The 26,423-nt window shown below is 40.7% G+C and overlaps 1 protein-coding gene across 1 annotated transcript in view; it reads right to left on the bottom strand.

The window, feature by feature from the left end:
• The window catches only part of LOC120023523 (GTP cyclohydrolase 1), a 35,130-nt gene extending 11,913 nt beyond the window's left edge, over positions 1-23,217 (bottom strand). Inside the window, exons 1-2 of the mRNA XM_038967549.1 lie at positions 22,689-23,217; positions 5,610-5,719 (exon numbers count right to left, since the gene is read on the bottom strand). Of these exons, the coding sequence (XP_038823477.1) occupies positions 5,610-5,719; positions 22,689-23,055 (477 nt within the window). The 5' untranslated portion in view covers positions 23,056-23,217. The remainder of the gene's footprint in view (positions 1-5,609; positions 5,720-22,688) is intronic.
• Positions 23,218-26,423: the final 3,206 nt, after the last annotated feature.

The raw sequence follows: 26,423 nt of genomic DNA, 5'->3' as shown, positions 1-26,423 counted from the left end.
TTCCAAACCACCATGACAAGGATTGAAAAGCATTTGCCAGTAGATTGTCCACGTGATTCATGAAGATGACTGCTTGTCTAGCTTGCTAGCTAAGATTTTGAAAGTATGATGTTGACACGATCAGTTCAATCAAAGCTACGGTAGATATAACGTGATTTGATGTCATTTTATCTGTGGCCAATTTTTAATTTCACCTTTATTTAACCAGGTAGGCCAGTTGAGAACAAGTTCTCATTTACAACTGCGACCTGGCCAGGATAAAGCAAAGCAGTGCGACAAAAACAACAGAGTTATATATGGGATAAACAAACGTACAGTCAATAACACAATAGAAAAATGTGAAGTAAGGCAATAAATAGGCCAATAGTGGCGAAGTAATTACAATTTAGCATTAACACTGAAGTGATAGATGTGCAGATGAGGATGTGCAAGTAAAAATACTTGTGTGCAAAAGAGCAGAAAAACAAAAACAAATATGGGGATGAGGTAGGTAGTTGGTTGGATGGATGGGCTATTTACAGATGGGCTGTGTACAGCTGCAGTGATCGGTAAGCTGCTCTGACAGCTGACACTTAAAGTTAATGAGGGAGACATAAGTCTCCAACTTCAGTGATTTTTGCAATTTGTTCCAGTCATTGGCAGAAGAGAACTGGAAGGAAAGGCGGCCAAAGAAGGTGTTGGCTTTGGGGATGACCAGTGAAATATACCTGTTGGAGCGCGTGCTATGGGTGGGAGTGAGCTGAGCTAAGGCGGAGCTTTACCTAGCAAAGACTTATAGATGACCTGGAGCCAGTGGGTTTGGCAATGAATATGTAGCGAGGACCAGCCAATGAGAGCATACAGGTCGCAGTGGTGGGTAGTACATGGGGCTTTGGTGGCAAAACGGATGGCACTGTGATAGACTGCATCCAATTTGCTGAGTAGAGTGTTGGAGGCTATTTTGTACATGACATCGCCGAAATCAAGGATAGGTAGGATGGTCAGTTTGGCAGCATTAGTGAAGGAGGCGTTGTTGCAAAATAGGAAGCCATTCTAGATTTAACTTTGGATTGTAGATGCTTAATGTGCGTCTGGAAGGAGAGTTTACAGTCTAGCCAGACACCTAGGTATTTATAGTTGTTCACATATTCTAATTCAGAACCGTCCAGAGTAGTGATGCTAGTCGGGCAGGCGGGTAGCGATCGGTTGAAGAGCATGCATTTCATTTTACTAGCATTTAAGAACAGTTGGAGGCCACGGAAGGAGTGTTGTATGGCAATGAAGCGCATTTGGAGGTTAACACAGTGTCCAAAGAAGGGCCAGATGTATACAGAATGGTGTCGTCTGCGTAGAGGTGGATCAAAGAATCACCCGCAGCAAGAGCGACATCATTGATGTATACAGAGAAGAGAGTCAGCCCGAGAATTGAACCCTGTGGCATCCTCATAGAGACTGCCAGAGGTCCGGACCACAGACCCTCCGATTTGACACAATGAACTCTATCTGAGAAGTAGTTAGTGAACCAAGAGAGGCGGCCATTTGAGAAACCAAGGCTGTTGAGTCTGCCGATAAGAATACAGTGATTGACAGCCATGGCCAGGTCGATGAAGACGGCTGCACAGTACTGTCTTTTATCGATGGCGGTTATGATATCGTTTAGGACCTTGAGCGTGGCTGAGGTGCACCCGTGACCAGCTCGGAAACCAGATTGTATAGCGGAGAAGGTACGGTGGGATTCGAAATGGTCGGTGATCTTGTTTGTTAACTTGGCTTTCGAAGATTTTAGAAAGGCAGGGCAGGATGGATATAGGTCTATAACAGTTTGGGTCTAGAGTGTCTCCCCCTTTGAAGAGGGGGATGACCGCGGCCGCTTTCCAATCTTTAGGAATCTCAGACGATACGAAGGAGAGGTTGAACAGACTAGTAATAGGGGTTGCAACAAGGGCGGCGGATAATTTTAGGAAGAGAGGGTCCAGATTGTCTAGCCCAGTTGATTTTTAGGGATCCAGATTTGGCTGCTCTTTCAGAACATCAGCTGTCTGAATTTGGGTGAAGGAGAAGCGGGGGGGACTTGGGCCAGTTGCTGCGGGGGGTGCAGAGCTGTTGGCCGGGGTTGGGGTAGCCAGGTGGAAAGCATGGCCAGCCGTAGAGAAATGCTTTTTGAAATTCTCAATTATCCTGGATTTATCAGTGGTGACACTGTTTCCTAGTCTCAGTGAATTGGGCAGCTGGGAGGAGGTACATATATTCTCCATAGACTTTACAGTGGGAATTGGTGCTGCAGGATGCACATTTCTGTTTGAAAAAGCTAGCCTTTGCATTCCTAACTGACTGTGTGTATTGGTTCCTGGCTTCCCTGAAAAGTTGCATATCGCAGGGATTATTCGAAGCTAGTGCAGTACGTCACAGGGTGATTTTGACCTTGAGACTTCTTTGATGGGCACTTTTAATGTAACTCTATGGTAGCACCCAAGGGGCTTGAATTTTCGAGCTCTCCCCATAGATTTTGTGGTGACATAGTGTCCCCATGAGTGACAGACATTGAGCCAATCACGGCACAACTAGAGAACATTACCAACCCATACGCTCCATATTTTCCGCTGGCTGCCCCACCACCACAGAAGGCACTGAGCTAGGCTGAAACACCTGCATTTTGGAGCTGCTTTACTCAAGAAAGCAAAAAAGAGAATGTTCGTATGCGGCTTTATTAACTCAATAAAAAAAAATCACATTGTTTGCAAACTAATAAGTGACACGTATTAATGCCAAAATAACATGCAAAACAGGTGGGGCTCAAAACTGAATGATGGGTCACCATTGGGCATCATTAGCCAGTATGAACATGTATGCACTACTGCAAGTCGCTCTGGATAAGAGCTTCTGCTAAATTACTTAAATGTAATGTAAATGGATGGAGTTGGATAGAAAATCCACAAACCCTCCTGACATTATTGTGAACAACATTTCCACTTTACCACTTTCAGTGATTTAACATACAGTATTACCCAGCAGGAAAATCAGGTTCAAAGGACTTTTATGTCATCACGGTCAGGTTGTTTACTGGTTGTAAAAGGAATTCAAAATATGTTTTTTTCTGGTTGTAGCAGAGACCGTGAGGTTGTAATCTCGTTGTATGACGTCTTCTTTGAGGTTTTTTTATCGCTTTGGTACTATTTTCACAAGTACAACAAACAAAATCACACAGTAACTTTTTCACCAAACCTTCATCGAGAAACATCTTTCATATAAAGTAATTGCCTTTCACAATGCAATATTCACAATACTTTTCATATGATTCTCTTCTCATATGTTTAAATACATTTGACCATCACCTAATCCAACTGTGCTTAATGGTTAAATCACTTAACCTTTTGGTAAACCTATAGATTTTAAACTGGTTTGTCTACTGTATATAGATTTTGAGAATGGCCCCCATCAAAGAGGTCAAAGAGGTGGGCATGGGCCCCATCAAAGAGGTGGCCATGGGCCCCATCAAAGAGGTCAAAGAGGTGGGCATGGGCCCCATCAAAGAGGTGGGCATGGGCCCCATCAAAGAGGTCAAAGAGGTGGGCATGGGCCCCATCAAAAAGGTCAAAGAAGTAGGCATGGGCACTGTCAAAGAGGTGGACATCAGCGAGAGGGAGGCAGACGGCAGGGAACTGTTGTGTATAATAAAATGAATGTGTGCTGAACATTGTTTTATTTTCATTCATTTGTTTCATTTAATTTCAGACAGTAATTGCAATTATATACGAAAAATAAAAAATAATTTTAGAGGATGTCTTCATTGATAGATATTATGGAAAGTATAAATTTTCTTGGTAATGTAAGTGTATTGCCTAATGTAAAAACTGTGTAATCTATTGTAATTTACAGTATTGTAGCATATTACTTTCAGCACTTTTTGGGGCCAATTGTGCCTCGCCTAATGGGTCTTCCGGTCGCGGCCGGCTGCGACACAGCCCGGGTTTGAACCCAGGACCTGTAGTGACGCCTCGAGCACTGCAGTGTCTTAGACCGCTACGCCACTCGGGAGGCCCACTTTCAGCACTTCTAAGGGCGATTTGAAAGACGTATCTTACATTGTTTGTTATTGGATTAACTGGTAGTTAAAACGACTACGTTGAAAATATATCATTATGTTGTGTTTTGGTGATTAAACCAATGTTCTCATTACATTTTAAGTGTGACCAGTTTGGAGTTTTGTACTAAGAGTTGTGAAAATGTACCACACACACGTGAAAATAGTACCAAAGAGATACATTAAAACTGTGATCAGAAAATAATGTAATGTGCCAAATGTCTCCCACTAATGTATCTTTTGGGTTATGTGTGGAGAATCCAAAGTAGAAGAGATCAGAGGTGTGGACTCGAGTCAAATGACTTGGACTTGAGTCACAAGGCCTTGCAACTCGACTTTAACACCAATGACTCGTGACTTGACTTGGACTTGAGCCTTATGACTCGACCTGACTTGATACCCTCCCCAAGCCCAAATATAAAAAATTATGCTATTTAAAAGTGTGCGGCGCATTAACTCTTCATTTAACGGATTACAGTTTGAATTGGATTGGCAGCCAATCAAATTGTCCCAGCTGAGAAAAAGTTGTGCGTGGCAGTGCAGAGGAACGTCGGCGGGTGAATTCAGATGGAGCCCTTGGAAAGATGATACCCAAAATTATTATTTTCGGATATAAAGACGCTGTATCAACAAAAAACGGATTGCAACTTGCAAAACATGCGGGAAGAAAATTACAGACGGAGGCGGAACAATTTCCAACTTTGTTCGACATATGAAGCTGTACAAAGAACGGTAAGTCGTTGCTAATATAGCCGACAGCTATATATTTTATTACTTTACTGGTGTATCATGAAGGCTAACGTAACGTTAAATCAATGAGCCTCCACACAGTCAGTCAGTGCGTGAACGTGATCATTGCACCCAAGATTGAGCTACAACTGGCTAGGCATTTGGTAGCCTAAATCCTGCCTGATGTTACTGCTGTTCCTAAAACCATTGACATACGTTAGCCTACTGTAACCACACAGAGAGAGTGTGTGTGTGTTAAGGTTGGGCGATTGTGTACAAGCCTACATCACCCGATTGCGCCCCGTAACAATCCTCGATAGTCGATCACTATTAGGGGGGGTGTATCTTTCTCATGACTACCCATGTATTTCCATGGAAATATAACGTTTATTTGGAAAGTAATAAATATATAGATATTTTTAAAAGCATTCATGATTTGCGTAAATGTAATATACTAACTATTACTCTTGTTAAAAATATGAAATGGTATTACATTTGGTGAAGAGCACATTATGACTTGTTTAGGACTCAAAACTCAAAGTTTGGACTTGAGATTGGACGGTCTTGACTTGAGACTTGCCTGTCTTGACTTGGGACTTGACTTGAGCGCTAAGACTTGAGACTTACTTGTGACTTGTAAAACAATGACATGGTCCCACCTCTGGAAGAGATTCTCCATAACTGGTGATTAAATTGTACACCTTTGGACTGGTGTGGATCTGTGGTGCTGATAGGGGTGTGTGTGTGTGTGTGTGTGTGTGTGTGTGTGTGTGTGTGTGTGTGTGTGTGTGTGTGTGTGTGTGTGTGTGTGTGATATTACCCTGCCAAAGATGGGCACCAGGTGGTGCTCGCACATGGAGAACATGTCGATGTCCTTCACGATAACCATCTCATCGTGGTCCTCGTCGAAGATGGCATCGTTCAGCACATCTGCGGAAGCAAAAGAAAAGGAGAGTGAGACGGATGAGTGCGAGGGCCATCGAGTCGACGCCATAAAGCTCCGAGACCCTTGACGAGACACTCAGACGAGACAGCCCCCCCAACCTTATCACTCTCCCTCCATCCCATATGACATACAGTGCCGTGATAAAGTATTTGCCACCTTTCTGATTCTCTATTTTTGCATATATTTCTGACACTGAATGTGATCAGATATTCAACCAAAACCTAATATTAGATGAAGGGTGAACAAATAACACAACATACTGATACTGCTTTAATTTATTTAATAAACAAAGTTACGCAACACCCAATGCCGCCGTGTGAAAAAGTAATTGCCCCCTTACACTCAATAACTGGTGGTGCCATCTTTCGTCGCAGGGGGAAATTTGAATATCTGAACATATATCTGTCCTTTAGTCTGAGTCCACATTTTTGCTTCCAACTGCTGTGTCTTTGTGAGACGCAGAGTAGGTGAACGGATGATCTCGATCTCTGCATGTGGGGTTCCCACCGTGAAACATGGAGGAAGTGTGATGGTGCTTTGCTGGTGACACTGTCAGTGATTTATTTAGAATTCAAGGCACACTTAACTCTCTAGGGGGTGTTGGCCCCCTCTCTAGGGGGTGAAATTGCAGAGTGCCAAATTCAAAAACAGAAATACTCATTATAAAAATTAATGAAACATACAAGTGTTACACATCGGTTTAAAGATTAACTTCTTGTTAATCCAACCACGGTGTCAGATTTCAAAAAGACTTTACGGCAAAAGCAAACCATGCGGTTATCTGAGAACAGCGCCCAGCAGACAAATTACAAACAGTAACCAGCCAAGTAGACGAGTAACAAAAGTCAGAAATAGCGATAAAATTAATAACTTACCTTAGATGATCTTCATATGGTTACACTCACAAGACTCCCAGTTACCCAATACATTTTGGTTTTGTTCGTTAAAGTCCCTCTTTATATCCAAAAACCTCAGTTTTGTTAGCACGTTTTGTTCAGTAATCCACTGTCTCAAATAGAGGTCGACCGATTATGATTTTTCAACGCCGATACAGATTATTGGAAGACCAAAAAATCTGATACCGATTAAATCGGCTGATTTTTTAAAATGTATTTGTAATAATGATAATTACAACAATACTGAATGAACACTTATTTTAACTTAATATAATACATCAATAAAATCTATTTAGCCTCAAATAAATAATGAAACATGTTCAATTTGGTTTAAATAATGCAAAAACAAAGAAAGTAAAAGTGCAATATGTGCCATGTAAGAAAGCTAACATTTAACTTCCTTGCTCAGAACATGAGAACATATGAAAGCTGGTGGTTCCTTTTAACATGAGTCTTCAATATTCCCAGGTAAGAAGTTTTAGGTTGTAGTTATTATAGGAATTATAGGACTATTTCTCTCTATACGATTTGTATTTCATATATCTTTGACTATTGGATGTTCTTATAGGCACTTTAGTATTGCCAGTGTAACAGTATAGCTTCCATCCCTCTCCTCACTCCTACCTGGGCTCGAACCAGGAACACCGACAACAGCCACCCTCGAAGCAGCGTTACCCATGCAGAGCAAGGGGAACAACTACTCCAAGTCTCAGAGCGAGTGACGTTTGCAACGCTATTAGCGCGGACCCCGCTAACTAGCTAGCCATTTCAGATCGGTTACACCAGCCTAATCTCGGGAGTTGATAGGCTTGAAGTCATAAACAGCGCAATGCATGAAGCATTGCGAAGAGCTGCTGGCAAAACGCACGAAAGTGCTGTTTGAATGAATGCTTACGAGCATGCTGGTGCCTACCATCGCTCAGTCAGACTGCTCTATCAAATCATAGACTTAATTATAACATAACACACAGAAATACTATCCTTAGGTCATTAATATGGTCGAATCCGGAAACTATCATCTCGAAAACAAAACATTTATTCTTTCAGTGAAATACGGAACCGTTCCGTATTTTATCTAACGGGTGGCATCCATCAGTCTAAATATTCCTGTTACATTGCACAACCTTCAATGTTATGTCATAATTACGTAAAATTCTGGCAAATTAGTTTGCAATGAGCCAGGCGGCCCAAACTGTTGCATATACCCTGACTCTACGTGCAATGAACGCAAGAGAAGTGACACAATTTCACCTGGTTAATATTGCCTGCTAACTTGGATGGCTTTTAGCTAAATATGCAGGTTTAAAATTAAAAAATATATACTTCTGTGTATTGATTTTAAGAAAGGCATTGATGTTTATGGTTAGGTACACGTTGGAGCAACGACAGTCCTTTTTCGCGAATGCGCACCGCATCGATTATATGCAACGCAGGACACGCTAGATAAACTAGTAATATCATCAACCATGTGTAATTATAACTAGTGATTATGATTGATTGATTGATTGTTTTTTATAAGACAAGTTTAATGCTAGCTAGCAACTTACCTTGGCTTCTTACTGCATTCGCATAACAGGCAGGCTCCTCGTGAGGCAGGTGGTTAGAGCGTTGGACTAGTTAACCGCAAGGTTGCAAGATTGAATCCCCGAGCTGACAAGGTAAAAATCTGTCGTTCTGCCCCTGAACAAGGCAGTTAACCCACCGTTCCTAGGCCGTCATTGAAAATAAGAATGTGTTCTTAACTGACTTGCCTAGTTAAATAAAGGTGTAAAAAAATATATAAATATAAAAAAAGAAATTGGCAAAAATTGGCGTCCAAAAATACCGATTTCCGATTGTTATGAAAACTTGAAATCGGCCCTAATTAAATCGGACATTCCGATTAATCGGTCGACCTCTAGTCTCCAACATCCAGTGAAATTGCAGAGCGTGAAACTCAACAAAACAGAAATTCTCATAATAAACATACATAAAAGATACAAATGTTATACATCAGCTTAAAGATAAACTTCGTTTAATCCAACCGCTGTGTCAGATTTCAAAAAGGCTTTACGGCGAAAGCAAACCATGCGATTATCTGAGAACTGCGCCCAGCAGACAAATCATTACAAACAGTAACCAGCCAAGTAGATAAGTAATAACAGTCAGAAATAGCGATAAAATGTATCACTTACCTTTGATGATCTTCATATGGTTGCACTCCAAAGACTCCATGTTACACAATAAATGTTTGTTTTGTTCTATAAAGTCCCTCTTTATATTCAAAAACCTCAGTTTTGTTGGTGCGTTTTGTTCAGTAATCCATTGGAACAAAGCGCGGTCACAACAGACAGACGAAAAATCAAAAAAGTACCATAAAAGTTCGTAGAAACATGTCAAACGATGTTTATAATCAATCCTAAGGTTGTTTTTGTCATAAATAATCGATCATATTTCAACCGGACGATAGTTTCGTCAATAGAAAAGGAAAAACAAGAAAGGCACGCTCCCGGTCATGCGCAGGACTCATGTCTGGAAATTTCCACTGTCCTCTCATTGAAAGGTGCCAAGAGTAAACTGCCTGCTCCTCAGTCCCAGTTGCTAATATATGCATATTATTAGTATATTTGGATAGAAAACACTCTGAAGTTTCTAAAACTGTTTGAATGATGTCTGTGAGTATAACAGAACTCATATGGCAGGCAAAAACCTGAGAAAAAATCCAACCAGGAAGTGGGAAATCTGAGGTTGGTCGATTTTCAACTCAGCCCCTATCGAATAACACAGTGGGATATGGGTCATTTTGCACTTCCTACGGCTTCCACTAAATGTCAACAGTCTTTAGAACCTTGTCTGATGCTTCTACTGTGAAGTGGGGCTGAATGAGAGGGGATTGATTAAGGTCTACCATGACCTGAACATGCGCTGACCATGCGCTGACCATGCTCTGTTCTATCGCATTTCTGAAGACAAAGGAATTCTCCGGTTGGAATATTATTGAAGATTTATGTTAAAAACATCCTAAAGATTGATTCAATACATCGTTAGACATGTTTCTGACTGTTACGTAACTTTTTGACATTTCGTCTGCTTTTAGTGAACGCGCTTTGTGACTTTGGATTTGTTTACCAAACGCGCTAACAAAAGTAGCTATTTGGACATAAATGATGGACATTACCGAACAAATCAAACATTTATTGTGGAACTGGGATTCCTGGGAGTGCATTCTGATGAAGATCATCAAAGGTAAGTGAATATTTATAATGTTATTTCTGACTTCTGTTGACTGCACAATATGGCGGATATATTTTTGTCTTGATTGGGCTCCGAGTGCCGACCTCAGATTATTGCATGGTTAGCTTTTTCCGTAAAGCTTTTTTGAAATCTGACACAGCGGTTGCATTCAGGAGAAGTGGATCTAAAATTCCATGTATAACACTTGATCTTTGATCAACGTTTATTATGATTATTTCTGGAAATTGATGTGGCTCTCTGCAAAATCACCAGATGTTTTTGGAACTACTGAACATAACACGCCAATGTATACTGAGATTTTTTTATATGAATATGAACTTTACCGAACAAAACATACATATATTGTGTAACATGAAGTCCTATGAGTGTCATCTGATGAAGATCATCAAAGGTTAGTGATTCATTTTATTTCTATTTCTGCTTTTTGTGACTCCTGTCTTTGGCTGGAAAAATGGCTGTGTTTTTCTGTGATTTGGCGGTGACCTAACATAATCGTTTGTGGTGCTTTCGCTGTAAAGCCTTTTTGAAATCGGACACTGTGGGGGGATTAACAACAAGATTACCTTTAAAATGGTATAAGATAGTTGTATGTTTGAGGAATTTTAATTATGAGATTTCTGTTGTTTGAATTTGGCGTCATATCGATCCCGTTAACGGGATTGCAGCCATAAGAAGTTTATAAGGTAACACATTACTTGACACCCAGTGTCATAAGGTGAGATGACAAGGTCATAATGTGTCATAACTTGAAATAACCTGTCATATGGTTATAACACTGTCATGACCCATATATTTACACCTGTTGTGACATATATTGCGGTATTTTATGGCTGGTTATGACACCTACATAAAAGTGTCAAAACCCACATTTATTCAAATTTGTTATTTCCCTGCCAAAAAGTTTCATTTTAAAGTTTGCTCATTAAATCCTTTATAGTTTTTGTTGAAATAAATTCTTTACAGTCATGTTATTTTCATCATGTTTTAAATAGCATGTAGAAAATAAACTTTATGACACTGTCAAGAAGCATGATGACCAACATAATCATATAAGCTAGATAGGCCTATCAGGTACAGGCCCTTAAATCAGCCATCAATCAAAAAGAGGGTGTCTTGTCGTGCTCCTGAACTCTGCCCCTGCATTCATCCCAGTCATCACATACAGAGCATTGGGGTAGGTGCATGTCTAACATCAATGTGTGCGCAATTAGTGATAATTGAATTTTGTTAATAAAACAAATAAACATATAACATAAAACATACTGTTGACACGTAGGCTATGGTGTAACGAAATGTTTTGCCTTGTGTGGTAGGTTTTGTGGATTTTGACACTTATGTAGGTGTCATAACCAATGTTCCCTAAAAGAAATGTCGGCCCTGAGTAAATTTCAGGTCTGCAAACTTGAACTCTGTGAAAACTACTAGCGCGCATTTACTGTGAACATTGAGGCTGTACCCTCTTTAAATTAAAGTTTTAACAGTGGCCAAGTAGACAACTGTGGCTATTTGATCATAATATAGGCCTACCAGGGTGGCCTAGCATCAAAAACAATGGAGAAATAAACACACTCCATAACATTTTAACATGTTAAAATTTTAACAAAATAAAACTCATTATTATTCCCATACCATTATTACAGAGAATCAGACAAATTATGCTACGCTCTGTCTGTTGGCTACTTAGCTTATTCAAGACGTCTCAAAATACAACACTTGCCCTTTTAAACACACATTTTGTGCACTTGGAGGCAAACACTCCCCCACTGTCTAGAAATGAGTTATAACTGGGCTAATAACTCACTAAGAATATGAACAAATGTGCACAGGTGGCTACACAGGTGGCTACACAGGTGGCTACACAGGTGGCTACACAGGTGGCTACACAGGTGGCTACACAGGTGGCTACACACAGCTCTCACTTTGAACTCAAAACAAGCACATCTACTCATGACTACTGTAGCCTAAACACAGTCCAGTTCAAAGATAATGGCACAGATCCATAAATGCCCATGGCTATTTGCATATAGGCCTACCGCAGCTCTGATTGGTTGTGGCGCACAGGTCTGTGTAGAGTATGTGCCTGAGTCTAGTTGTGCCCGTCAATGCAATAGAATCCTACTCCAATGCGCTCTGCCTACAAGAAAATCAGTTAGTTTAGCATGCTAAATCTTGCAATCTTGTTTGTTTTGTTTCGGTATATTACATTAAAAGTGGCTAATATTGCGTTTATTTGATCAGAATTTCCACAGTAGAGCGAAAACGTCGATAGTGTTAACTAAAGTGGAAAACTGTAGAAAGTTTAGTGAAGTTAAATTTCGTGCTTCTCTCTTGAGAATGGCGCTGAAGGAGATGGCTGCCGTTTTACGATCCCGTAACCAATTGTGCTACTGTGTATGTTTTTTCGGCGTTATTTGTAACTTATTTTGTACATAATGTTTCTGCGACCGTGTCTTATGACCAAAAAGAGCTTCTAGATATCAGGACAGCGAATACTCACCCCGTACCAGAGGAATACTTTTTCTTCAACGAGTCAGACGGGAAGGATTTACTTCAGATGCCCGACAAGGTCCTGATCCCCGTCATTCACAGAAGAAAGAGACGGAGGTATCGAGGACAAAGGTCCCGGGTACCTTGTAAGGATACGTCGCCGAGAGGGTAATCTACCTTTACCATCGGTCCTATTAGCCAACGTACAATCGATCGATAATAAAATAGACAAACTACAATCAAGTATATCCTAAAAACGAGACATTAAAAACTGCAATATCTTATGTTTCACAGAGTCGTGGCTGAACGACGACATCAATAACATACAGCTGGCGGGTTTTAAGCTTTTTCGGCAGGATAGAACAGCGGCCTCTGGTAAGACAAGGGGTGGCGGTCTATGTATATTTGTAAACCACTGCTGGTATACAAAATCTAAGGAAGTCTCAAGGTTTTGCTGGCCTGAGGTAGAGTATCTCATGATAAGCTGTAGACCACACTATTTACCAAGAGAGTTTATCTGTATTTTGAGCCATAAACGGCCATAAACAAACAGGCAAACACTCATCCAGATGCGGCGCTCCTATTGGCCGGAAACTTTAATGCAGGGAAACTCAAATGGGTTTTACCTCATTTATACCAGCATGTTAAATGTGCAACCAGAGGGGTAAAAAAAACAAAAAAACTCTAGACCACCTTTACTCAACACACAGAGACACGTACAAAGCTCTCACCGCCCTCCATTTGGCAAATCTGACCATAATTCTATCCTCCTGATTCTTGCTTACAAGCAAAACAAACGCAGGAAGCACCAGTGACTCGGTCAATAAGAAAGTGGTCAGATGAAGCGGATGTTAACTCAATAGGGGGTGCTGTTTTCACTTTGTAAAAATTTCGTTCCCAAATTAAACTGCCTCGTACTCAATTCTTGCTCGTACAATATGCATATTATTATTACTATTGGATAGAAAACACTCTCTAGTTTCTAAAACCGTTTGAATTATATCTGTGAGTAAAACAGAACTCAAGTTGGAGCAAACTTCCTGTGAGGAAGTGAGAAATCTGAAATCAGGCAGGCTGTTCTGGGGTCAGTTTATTAATTTGCATGTCTTCTATTGGTCGACATGCACTGCATACGCCTTCCCCTAGATGTCAGCAAATAGTGAGAATTGGAATGGAGTTGCTAGGCAGATCTGAGGCCATATAAAGGGTCTTGGAACGTGGGGTGCAGTCTTTTCAACATTCGCCATGACGCAAGACAGACCTCAGGATGGCGTTCTGGAAAGCTCCCGTTATAGGCCTTAGATATATCCGGCTCTGATTTTATTCGATATAGGTGTTAAAGACATCATAATGTTGTTATTTTAAACCGAGTTATATCAGTTTATATCAGTATATTGCGATTTTCGGATATTTCTTAGTGCTGCGTTATAGTGAGTTGGGCACGTCTGGGCCACATGGCTAATGTTTACTGCTAATTCCAAAGTTGAAGGCGACAATCTACAACCGAGCAATGATTCTTTTGGACAAAGGACAACTTGCCCAAGATTCTGATGAAAGCTCATCAAAAAGTAAGAACTATTTATGATGTTAATTCGTTGTTCTGTTGAAAAATGTAAAACTCCTATTCCGCCATTAATTTCGGTGCGGTCTCGCTTTAACGCACGCTGTATGTCGTAGTAACGTTAATTTAAAAAATCTAACACAGCGGTTGCATTAAGAACTAATGTATCTTTCATTTGCTGTCCAACCTGTATTTTTTAGTCAAGTTTATGATTAGTTAATGATTAGATTAGGTGCCTCTCCCAAGATTTCTCCCAACATTTTGTTGGCAGCTTGGCTACTATTCTCATTGTATAACCACGATTTGTGCAGCTAAATATGCACATTTTCGAACAAACTCTATATGTATTGTGTAATATGATGTTATAGGACTGTCATCTGAAGAAGTTTGAGAAGGTTAGTGAAAAAATTAATATATTTTGCTGGTTTATTCGTTATCGCTATTGTTGGCTTGAATCAATGCTGTTGTGTGGTTGGCTATTGTAGTAAGCTAATATAATGCTATATTGTGTTTTCGCTGTAAAACACTTAAAAAATCTGAAATATTGGCTGGATTCACAGGATCTTTGTCTTTCATTTGCTGTACGCTGTGTATTTTTCATAAATGTTTTATGATGAGTATTTAGGTAATTCACGTTGGTCTCTGTAGTTATTCTAGTTGCTTTGGTGAGAGTTGTGATGGTGGCTGCAATGTAAAACTATGACAAATTTTTCTAACAAAACATATGCTATACAATAAATATGTTATCAGACTGTCATCTGATGAAGTTGTTTCTTGGTTAGTGACTATTTATATCTTTATTTGGTCGAAATTGTGATAGCTACCTATGCAGGAAAAAAATGGTGGGAAATTTTGTGTCTTTTGCTATCGTGGTTAGCTAATAGAAATACATACTGTGTCTTCCCTGTAAAACATTTTAAAAATCAGAAATGATGGCTGGATTCACAAGATGTGTATCTTTCATCTGGTGTCTTGGACTTGTGATTTAATGATTTTTAGATGCTAGTATTTACTTGTGACGCTATGCTAGGCTATGCTAGTCAGCTTTTTTACTGATGGGGGTGCTCCCGGATCCGGGATTGTGATGAAGTAGAAGCTAAGCTACAGGACTGTTTTTCTAGCACAGACTGGGATAAGTTCCGGAATTCTTCCAATGGCATTGAGGAGTACACCACATCAGTCACTGGCTTCATCAATAAGTGCATCGATGACGTCGTCCCCACAGTGACCGTACGCACATACCTCAACCAGAAGCCATGGATTACAGGCAACATCCGCACTGAGCTAGAGGGCAGAGCTGCCGCTTTCAAGGAGCGGAACTCTAACCCGGAAGCTTATAAGAAATCCGCTATGCCCTCCGACGAACCATCAAACAGGCAAAGCGTCAATACAGGACTAAGTTTGAATCGTACTACACCGGCTCCGACGCTCGTCGGATGTGGCAGGGCTTGCAAACTATTACAGACAACAAAGGGAAGCACAGCCATGAGCTGCCCAGCGACACAAGCGTACCAGACGAGCTAAACAACTACTATGCTTCCTTCGAGGCATGTAACACTGAAGCATGCATGAAGCATCAGCTGTTCCGGACGACTGTGTGATCACGGTCTCTGTAGCCGATGTGAGTAAGACTTTTAACCAGTCATAAAATAACTACTGTGGTAGGTTTTTACACTCTTATGTAGGTGTCATAACCAGCCATAAAATAACACAATATACAGTATATCACAACAGGTCTAAATATAGGTGCCATGACGGTCTTATGACCATATTATAACAAGTTATGTCAGCTGTTATGACATATGACATGGTTATGGGTGTCAAGTAAAGCGTTAACCAAAATAATACAAAACAACCCAAAGCGCAGCGTGGAAAGTGTTCATGATCTTTATTTGTCAAGAATCACTCAAACAAAAATAACGAATACAAAAACGAAAGCGAACAGTTCCGTCAGGCACAGATACTAAACGGAAAACACCCCACAAAACCCAAACGGAAAATGACAACTTATATATGATCCCCAATCAGAGACAACGATAGACAGCTGCCTCTGATTGGGAACCACACTAGGCAAAAACAACAAAGAAATAGACAACATAGAATGCCCACCCAAAATCACACCCTGACCTAACCAAATAGAGAAATAAAACGGCTCTAAGGTCAGGGCGTGACAGTACCCTGACCGCAAAGGTGCGGACACCCGGCCGCAAACCTGAACCTATAGGGGAGGGTCCGGGTGGGCATCTACCCTCGGTGGCGGCTCCGGTTCGGGACGTAGCCCCCGCTCCCTACGCGGCTCTCTAAGGTCAGGGCGTGACAAGCTCAAATGCATAAACACCTTGACAGCTTTACAAAATGAAATATTAAAGCCAAACAATACAGGCTTTCAATCACACCAAAGACCAAAACTATATTGACAAATTATACATACTGTAGCCTAACTATCAAACGTGGACGAGCATCCACACTGGAGGATAGTTTGTTTTACAGTAGGCCTACATCTGTCAATCAACTGAGGGCCCAAATCAGCTCATCAACTCAGCCATGGGAACACAGATGCCTATTATTGGTTTTCACACCGTCCATTATGTGACATTGGATAGGCTAGCGGGTAGACTACAGAATGTAGCCAATTGGAATATAATCAAATAACAAGGGGCCTATTGCAACTATCGACAGCACTATAGTATCACCAGCTGATGTCTCATTAAATCATCAATACATGCTAAAATCAAAATCAATCATGTTTGTACATTTGAATGTTGCAGAAATAGGACCTATAGTGGGCCTAGCATTTGAGCGAGCGAGAGACACACTTCCATGCAGAACAGGGCTCTACAGTGTGACCATTTTACTCGCATATGTTCCTAAATATTTAGTTCAGGAGCACCAGTGTGCCTAGAAAAATTAAGAAATGAATATGGATCTTTAGTGACCACAGAGATTTAGGACATCCGTTTAACATCCCATGCGAAAGACTGCACCTTACACAGGACAATGTCCTGGGGCATTGGGATTAAGAAAAGAAATTGACCAGCGATAAGAGTGCCTCCTATTGGCCCTCCAACACCACTTCCAACAGCATCTGGTCTCCCATCCAGGGAGAATGTCAGGCCATCCATCCGTGAGCTAAAGCTGAAGCCAGCTGGGTCATGCAGCAAGACAATGACCAAAACACACAAGAAAGTCTACATTAGAATGGCTGAAAAGCAACAAATTCAAGGTTCTGGAATGGCCAAGTCAAAGTCTAGACCTAAATCCAATTGAGATGTTGGACCTCCTGAAACGAGTGGTTCATGCTCAAAAACCCACAAATGTCGCTGAGTGAAAGCAGTGCTGCATGGAAGAGTGGGCCAAAATTCCTCAACAGCGATGTGAGAGACTGATCAACAACTACAGGAAGCATTTGGTTGCAGTCATTGCAGTTAAATATGTCACAACCAGTTATTGAGTGTAAGGGGACAATGGCTTTTTCACACAGTGGCATTGGGTGTTACATAATTGAAATAAATTAAATAAGTCTCAACATTGTCTCATTTGTTCACACGGGTTCCAATTATCTAATATTAGGTTTTGGTTGAAGATCTGATAACATTCAGTGTCAGAAATATGCAAAAATAGAGAAAATCAGAAAGGGGGCAAATACTTTTTCAAGGCAATGTATGCCTGTTGTTTCTCTGGCAAACACTGTAATTACCTCTCGACCCCATATACCACTCTCTGTTTTGTTTTCCCTCGTAGCGGAGCTCATATAATTGTTCTAATAAATCATAAATCTAACGGTTATAGCGGTTTGTGCGGACGCGCCCTCCTTTCTCCCTGACTGAGGTTTTTAATTTCCTGGCCGCCTATCTACGGAGGTTGGGGTGGGAGGAACGTTTCTGTGGTAAGCCAACTGTCTGACTTGTTGCTTCAGGGCCCTGCGGTGTTGTTGCAGTGTCGTCGTCTCGTTGCCTGAATGAGCAGCAGCTGCCAGGTTTGGGTGCCGTGATGAGATCATGGCTAACAACAAAATAAAACGGTAACAGGTTCTCCATACATCGTAGGGTGTGATAAGTCAGTCATCACCATCTAACCAAGTTTCGATGATGGACTATGCATGTTTAGACCAATGCCTTCAGAAAGTATTGATACCCCTTGACTTATTTCACATTTTGTTGTTTTACAGCCTGAATTCAAAATGGTTTAAATATTTTTTTTCTCACCCATCTACACACAATACCCCATAATGACAAAGTGAGAAGAATTTTTTTTAACATTTTTGCAAATTTATTGAACATGAAATACAGAAATATCTAATTTCTCGTAATTTTGACGAGGGTAATTATTCATACTCTCGTCAATACTGTGTAGAAGCACCTTTTGCAGCAATGACAGCTGTGAGTCTTTCTCTGTAAGTCTCAAAGAGCTTTCTACACCTGGATTGTGGAACATTTGCTGATTATTTTATTACAATTCTTCAAGCTCTGTCAAATGTGTTGTTGATTATTGCTAGACAACCATTTTCAGGTCTTGCCATAGATTTTCAAGTCGATTTAAGTCAAAATTCTAACTCGGCCACTCGTTCACTGTCTTCTTCGTAAGCAACTCCAATGTAGATTTGGCCTTGTGTTTTCGGTTATAGTCCTGCTGAAAGGTGAATTCATCTCCCAGTGTCTGGTGGAAAGCAGACTGAACCAGGTTTTCCTCTAGGATTTTGCCTGTGCTTAGCTCCATTACATTGATTTTGTACCCTGAAAAACTCTCCAGTCCTTAACGATTATAAGCATACCCATAACATGATGCAGACACCACTATTCTGATGCACACACACACACACAGGAAAAGAACAGGAAACCAAATCAGCATCTCCCCAAGTCATCTCAGACAAACACACACAATCACAAACGCGCACGCAGGCACATATGCACAATCACAAACATTATGACACCAACAGAAACAACCTCATACACACACAATGAGTCTCTATGGTTACACCGCAAAGGGGTTGAGAGGGCTGGTGGCCATGTTGGCTCATACTCAGCTTTCTCACGCTTTCCCTTTCCCTCTCATTCTCTCCTCTCCCTACCCACTTCACGGTCTCTCTCTTTCCCAGTCGTTGCTCTCTCCTCTCTATCCCTTTCTCTCCCTCGTCCCCCACTCCCTCTCAACCCCCTGAAGGAGTGCTGTCCTCCCCCTGCCCCTTCACGTCAACACCTAATGACGACATTAAAGCCTGAGGCCAGTCTTCCCAAGTGACTGAGATAATTACAGTATTACACATCCTCCCACTCCTCCATCAATCTCAATGAACGGCTCCTAGTGTGGGCTTTTCGTTCTTTATAAAAGAGGAGTCCACATGAAAGGATACCTCCTAATTAGGTGAAAGGAGAGATCATGCATATTGCTTACAGGCCTCTGTTCAAATGCAGTTCTGAAGGATCTGTGTTATGAATTTTATGAATAATGACTAAATGATGTATACATTTAACGTAGAACTATAACTAACAGAATTCTACCCTGTCTCTGTATAATGATAAATAATGTTTGTCCATAAGAAAGAGGGACTGTTAGCAGGCGAGGAACTGTGGCAGACAACTTGTGACCACTGTGGAACTGATAACAGGGAAGGAAGTCTCCCCACCCAGGGAGGGGAGAAACCTTGGGCTTGTAGTGGATTGTATAACAGGTGGCAGGCAATGTATGAGTAGGAGAAGACTTGTGAACTATATTGTCATTGTCTTAGAGGAGGAGGGACAGTTATGACAAAATGAGAGGTATATAAACCAATGTACATGTAAGGATGGGCAGAGCTCTCGTAAATAAACGTTGCTGACTATTGTAGACTGGCCTCCGTCTGATTCATTTCAACCAGTTTCTTACAAATTCTGGGTTTCAGGCTGAGTAATTCATTGAATTGGGTTTATGAACATGGAGAACATAATTCTCGTGACAATCTGTCATTCAGATTTTTCTTGGAAGGTCATGTGTGTTGATAGCATCATACATAAACATGAATGGTAACACTTCCTACGAATAATTCCTAAACAATGCTTTATAAGCGCATAGCATCATACATAAACATTAACACATGAATACCATCTTTATAATGCATTATAAGCACATAGGATCATATACAAATATGAACAGTAACACTTCCTATGAATACCCACTTCACAATGTATTATAAGCACATTTATAACACCTTATGAGCTATTCTTCATGCATGACATAGGTGCTAATAACTGCCTAATAGCATATAAATAAACAATGAATTAGCAACTAGATTCATAGGGTATTATGACCAGGCCTTATAAACCAAACTGTATAATGCACTATATGAAAATAATAAGGACAGAGAGCATCATAGGGATTGATTTTCATTCCTTTACACACCCTTTTGGACACAGTCTGTCTTGCACAGCAAACATGAGTGAATGTTTTTATTAGAACATGGAAATGACAAAGTCTTGGTCAGCAAAAAGGGATTTTAAATGGAAATTCTGTGACTAAGTGAGAATTTTTACAAATAGTGTGTGTGTGTCCACTGTTGGAGTAAGAAGATCCAGTCCTGCATCCTTCAAACTCACTTCCTGTATTCCCTGGGCACTCAATGAGTCACTCATATGAGCACACACAAAAGACACACATGAAGACTAGGGCCGGGACGATACCAGTATCGCAAAAAAAATTCAATGACAAATAAGCAGACCAAATTCTTCGCTCCTTTAAAAACCTGCTATATGTAAAATAGTGAGTGCTTGGAAAATAAATAAATGTGACTCTGGATGACAACATAATGAGGTTTGTTTCCCATTACACTGTTTTGTTTCCTTGCCACGATACTAACTCGTATCGCTATACTGTTATAGTCCCGGCCCTATTGAAGACACTCATGAAGACACTCATGAAGAAACATATGCACACACACACACACACACACGGCATGTGCTAGTCCTGCATTGCACGTTTAAACAAAGGGGTTGTGCAAAATAAGAACCAATCCAAAAAGGGGGAGAAGACCACCACTGATGTCTGTGCTGAACACACACATTATATCATCATGACTCTTCACTTTTTGCAGGGTTTATAGTTTGGTTCGTCCCCTCATGTTCCCAAACCACACATACCTCAAACAGGGGGGGAAAGAGCATTGAGTACATACATATAAACCAGGCAGGTTCCAAGCATTCTCAAGCTATTCCAGATGCATGTTTTTATGCTCCGGAGAGCCAGAGAGCGCTACTAACACATTCCTCGCGTGCGTCTCTCTCTCTCAAAATGTAATACACAGAGCCTCAAAGTGCTCCACATGAAACCAACTCCAGATGAGAGGGGGAGGAGGAAGAGGAAGAGGATAGGGGTAATAATATTGTGAGGGGCAGCTCCCCAGCTCCACCACTAAAACAGCCCCAACCGTGGAAAAGAGAACCAATATGGTCAGGTCAGGATGACCAGGGGATTTGTTGAGCCTGGATGTGCACATGATTTATTTTGTAAGGATGGAGGGATGGGGGTATTGTGTAGAAAGGGGGATTTCACAGATGGATGGGAGGGAAAGTACATCAATTGAGAATCTGAGATACAACACCATATTTCTTGTAGGGCTAGGTTACTTGTCTATAAATGTGTGATGAACATAATATATTGTGCATCCTTCCTTCTTGATGTCGTCTTATCTACTTGACTGCCTAAATCACATTGGTCAATGTAATATTTCTTATTTGAGTGAATTTGGTCTCTCCAGCGCCAATAATTACTATTTTACTCCGCGTCTCACAAAGACATGGCGTTTGGAACCAAAAATCTCAAATTTGGACTCAGACCTAGGGACAGATTTCCACCGGTCTAATGTCCATTGCTCGTGTTTCTTGGTCCGAGCAAGTGACTTCTTATTATTAGTGTCTTTAAGTAGTGGTTTCTTTGCAGCAATTTGACCATGAAGGCCTGATTCACGCAGTCTCCTCTGAACAGTTGATGTTGACATGTGTTGGTAACTAATTAACTTATCCTCTGCAGCAGAGGTAACTCTGGGTCTTCCTTTCCTGTGGCAGTCCTCATGAGAGACAGTTTCATCATAGCGCTTGATTGAACATTTCTTCAAGTGCAGTCGCAAAAACAAAGTTCTTGACATTTTCCGGATTGACTGACCTTCATGTCTTAAAGTAATGATGGACTGTCATCATGTTCTTGCCATAATATGGACTTGTTTTTTACCAAATAGGGCTATCTTCTGTATAATACCCCTCCCTCCCCAACTGATTGGCTCAAACGCGTTAAGGAAAGAAATTCCACAAATTAACTTTTAACATGGCACATCTGTTAATTGAAATGCATTCCAGGTGACTACCTCATGAAGCTGGTTGAGAGAAGCTGTCATCAAGGCAAAGGGTGGCTACTTTGAAAAATCTCAAATATAAAATATATTTTGATTTGTTAAAAACCTTTTTGGTTATGACATGATTCCATATGTGTTATTTCATCGTTTTGATGTCTTCACTATTATTTTACAATGTAGAAAATAGTACAAATACAGAAAAACACTGGAATGAGTAGGTGTGTCCAAACTTTTGACTGGTACTGTATATAGATGGGTAATGGTCAGATAAGCACCATAAATGTCATATTTGCATATTGCATAGGTCTTAGATGAGAGTTAGGTAACCAAGTCAATGACATCTAAATATCACATGTAAACCTCAGGTAAATTAAAAGGTGAGTTGTCACTTTTTTGACAACATAGGAGATTGTTGACAATATTTGAGTTTTGACAAAGGGCATTCCGAACTGACTCACCTATTATTTTCTCCTGGTATCCCTTGGTGAAGAACTGCATCGCAGTTGCGGCTCTCCACGGAGTTTTGAGAAGTCCTTGTCTTTGCGGGTCTTCCCCGAGTCCCCGGATAATAGTGGTGTAGGCAGCTGCTAGACTAGGCAAGCTCATCTCGTTGTCTTCTATACTTCGGGTGCGCTCATGCTTCCAGTTTTCCACGACTGACGACCCTGTGTGCGAACTCGACTCACCGGCGGTCCCCGTCCCTTGACATCCCACATTCCGGGTGTCTTTTTTTACCAAGCTGTCAAAGTGTCCGTTAAGAGAACTTTCGTTTGCAGTCGGTCTACTGTCAGCTTGGTTGTCGTGACTCTGTTTTGAGCGCTCCATAGTTCAGATTTGACGAGAGGTCCCTTCGCGTTCACCTTTTCTCCGACTTGGAAGATGCGCTTTCCAGTGTTCTCGCTTCGCAAACTCAGCTTTGTTTAGGGCGCACCTACCGAGTACACTGTCGGCAGCTGAACGTGTAAAATTATTTGAAACAAGCACGCGTTGGTAGTACCAACTGGCGTTAGAAATATATAATCCCTGTGCATTTCTATTGGTCGAGCATTTTGAATACGTCACGTTCTGTCAGTGGTAAACAGATGGATAACATGCACTGCTCGAATTCTGTATGGATCCGATTAATCCCATATTCCCATGCCACTGGTAGCCATGATATTCACTATTAAGCAAAATAAAATATAAGCCATCTTGTATTCATATAATAAACAACATTGTCAAAAGTAGACTTAACATCCCACGATTCACACGTCAATCTTTGGAAAAGGTGTATATTTCAATATTGCAGTGTGTTTTTCAAAAAATAAATCAGAATTTACTAATAGTTAAGAAACCACAGTGAATCACAGGCTACCACACACTTTAGTTTTTGCACTCTGACAAAAGGTGCAAACGAATTTGTGTTTTTAGGGTGACAAACAGCTCTGTTGTACAACAGATCAATAAATATATTTACGAAGGCAGAGGCGTAGGAAGAAATTGCTGTGTTGTTGGGAATAAGTAAAAGTGGCTGGGCCAACATTTTCCAGCAAAAATACCCCGACATGTTTAAATGAAAATGTGTGGAATCACATTGCATCATTTAACACATAACACAAGACAAATTTGACCATAAAACACCACCATTGAAAAACAAGCCTGTTATTATTTATGTAATAAGGCACGAGTGGGTGTGGTATATGGCCAATATACCATGGCTAAGGGATGTTCTTATGCAAGACGCAATGCCTGGATACAGCCCTTAGCCGTGGTATATTGGCCATATACCACAAACCACCAAGGTGCCTTATTGTTATTATAAACTGGTTACCAACGTAATTAGAACAGTAAAAAAAATGTTGCAGCCAATCATCATTCAGGGCTCGAACCACACAGTTTATAATGCCAATTATACAACGGGTGGGTCTAATCCTGAATGCTGATTGGTTAAAAGTACATTCCAGCCAGTGTCTATTCCACAAGTTACCACCGGCTAAATCTATTTACTCTGTTCCATCTGACTGCGCAATCCACTCTCATCAGCCCAGCCAGGCAATTCATAAACTTCATCTCCACTGTATAAAGCATCTAGACATGTTCTCATTATTGTTTCTTTCAGACTAATATTTCGTTTTCAACAGCAGAGATTTATATAAACCTTGCAGTCTGTCTCTCTGACATTTGCAACATTGTTTCAAAATTCAAATTCGATCTCCAGCTGTCCCATAGTAATGAACTTGTAGGGGTCGGGAGTCGGGACTAGACAGACAGGTAGGCAACATGTCTTAGCCAGTCAAAATCATGAATCAACTGACATCATTTTTATGGATATATATAAAAGATATGTCAATTGAAAAAAGGTCAAATGAACCGAAGTGCAGCTCGTTTGCAGTCTTTACTGCTTCAGTTTGAAGTTATTGTGTTAGCTGTGTTGTTGACTAGCTCCTCTGATCAACGCTGAGGTAAAAACAGTTTCAAGTTGGATATTCAACGGATGTTCGCACTTTCAAACCTCAATCGCTTTCAAACCACTTGAGCCACAGACTCCAAATAAGTGTCATGATGTTGGAAATATTGCGCACATTGCACAGGACATATTTTCACGATTTGGACATTATTTTGCTTTGCAAAGCTAATAAACATGTGGAAATGTGAGCAGAATTTTGTATTCCTAGTTGAATTAGTTAGGGGGCGTAAAAAAGTACAACATTTTTTACAATCAAATTTCAATAGCTCCTTGGTCATGTGACATACTGACCTCAAACAAAGTTCAGAATGTACACTCGGTGGGCCTACACATTGCACACCCTTTAGATTGTCCCTTTTCATCTCACACGTTTTTTACATGAATTTATCCAACTTTCTAATTTCAATAGCTCCTTGGTCATGTGACCTACTGGACTCAAACAAGATTCAGAATGTCCAGTGACTGGCGGACTGGCGGAGACGGGCGCTGCAAGGCATCCAGTGTGGTAACGCGACAGATCCCGGGGGAAGGGGACAAACTAAAGGGTATGCAATATAGAAGGGGAGTCAGTGGACCTTCTGACCCTTGAGGTCAGTAGGTCACATGACCAAGGAGCTATTGAAAAATATAGATAATTCTTGTAAAATTGTGTGAGATGAAAATGGACAAACAAAAGGGTGTGTGATGTGTAGGCCCACTGAGTGTACATTTTGAACCTTGTTTGAAGTCAGTAGGTCACATGACCAAGGACCTATTGAAATTAGAAAGTTTGAAAAATTAATGTGAAAACGCGTGAGATGAAAATGGACAATCTAAAGGGTGTACAATGTGTAGGCCCACTGAGTGTACATTCTGAACCTTGTTTGAAGTCAGTAGGTCACATGGAATGTCCACAGTGCAAGGTGTTCTACATTGGACGGACAAAGAGATGCCTTCAAGACCGCTTAGCGGAACACAAGTACGCCATACAGGTAGGCAATGAAGACTACCCCATGGCAAGGCACTACAAGTTCTTACACTATGACAACCCTGCCTCCCTACAAGCTATGGGTATTGATCATGTTCCGGCCTCAATTAGAAAAGGGGACCGTCTTAAACAGTTTTTGGATTTACAAACTACAGGCTACTAAGTACCCTGGTTTAAGGGTCGTGATAGGTCCATTTGCTGTCATCTAGTGGACATTTTGCTCTATTGCCCTCAGCTATGTTTGGACTGTTGTTGTCCATGTTTGTTGTGTTCTAGAGTACTATGGAATAGATTGCTTTCCTATTCTTGGCACCTTTCCCAGTCATATTTAAGGTTAGAACTACCTTTCTAGGTGTTCTGATACTTCTAGCTTTGAGTTGACTTTTTTGATAACATATCTACAGTACTTCACTTTTTAATGTGTATAGTATCGCTTACTAGGTGTTGTCCAATGACTTCTGTAACCACTCCCTCTTCAAATCAGGGCTGATTGGAAAAAGCTGTTCAAAAGAGGACATTGCATTATAATTTCTTTGTACTCCCTGACAAAGGCCATGCAGCCAAACCGCGCCAGAGTTTTTAAACTTAGTTTCCATTGAACATGCCATACAAATAAAGACATTTTAATTAATTATATTAAGAGTGCATTGGTCCTCCTTTCTTTTTGATGACCAATTCACCCCTTTTACCAAAGAGCACCTTCTGTCTACCAACATTTACTATTGTGTACCTTAGTAGCGCTTCCCTTCATCCTCTTTTCTTCTTCAAGTTAATGTATAG

The sequence above is a fragment of the Salvelinus namaycush genome, chromosome 28 (assembly GCF_016432855.1).
Source record: "Salvelinus namaycush isolate Seneca chromosome 28, SaNama_1.0, whole genome shotgun sequence".
NCBI lineage: Eukaryota > Metazoa > Chordata > Actinopteri > Salmoniformes > Salmonidae > Salvelinus > Salvelinus namaycush.
The sequence above is the reverse complement of the archived record's forward strand: the minus strand, read 5'-3'. Positions and strand labels throughout refer to the sequence as shown.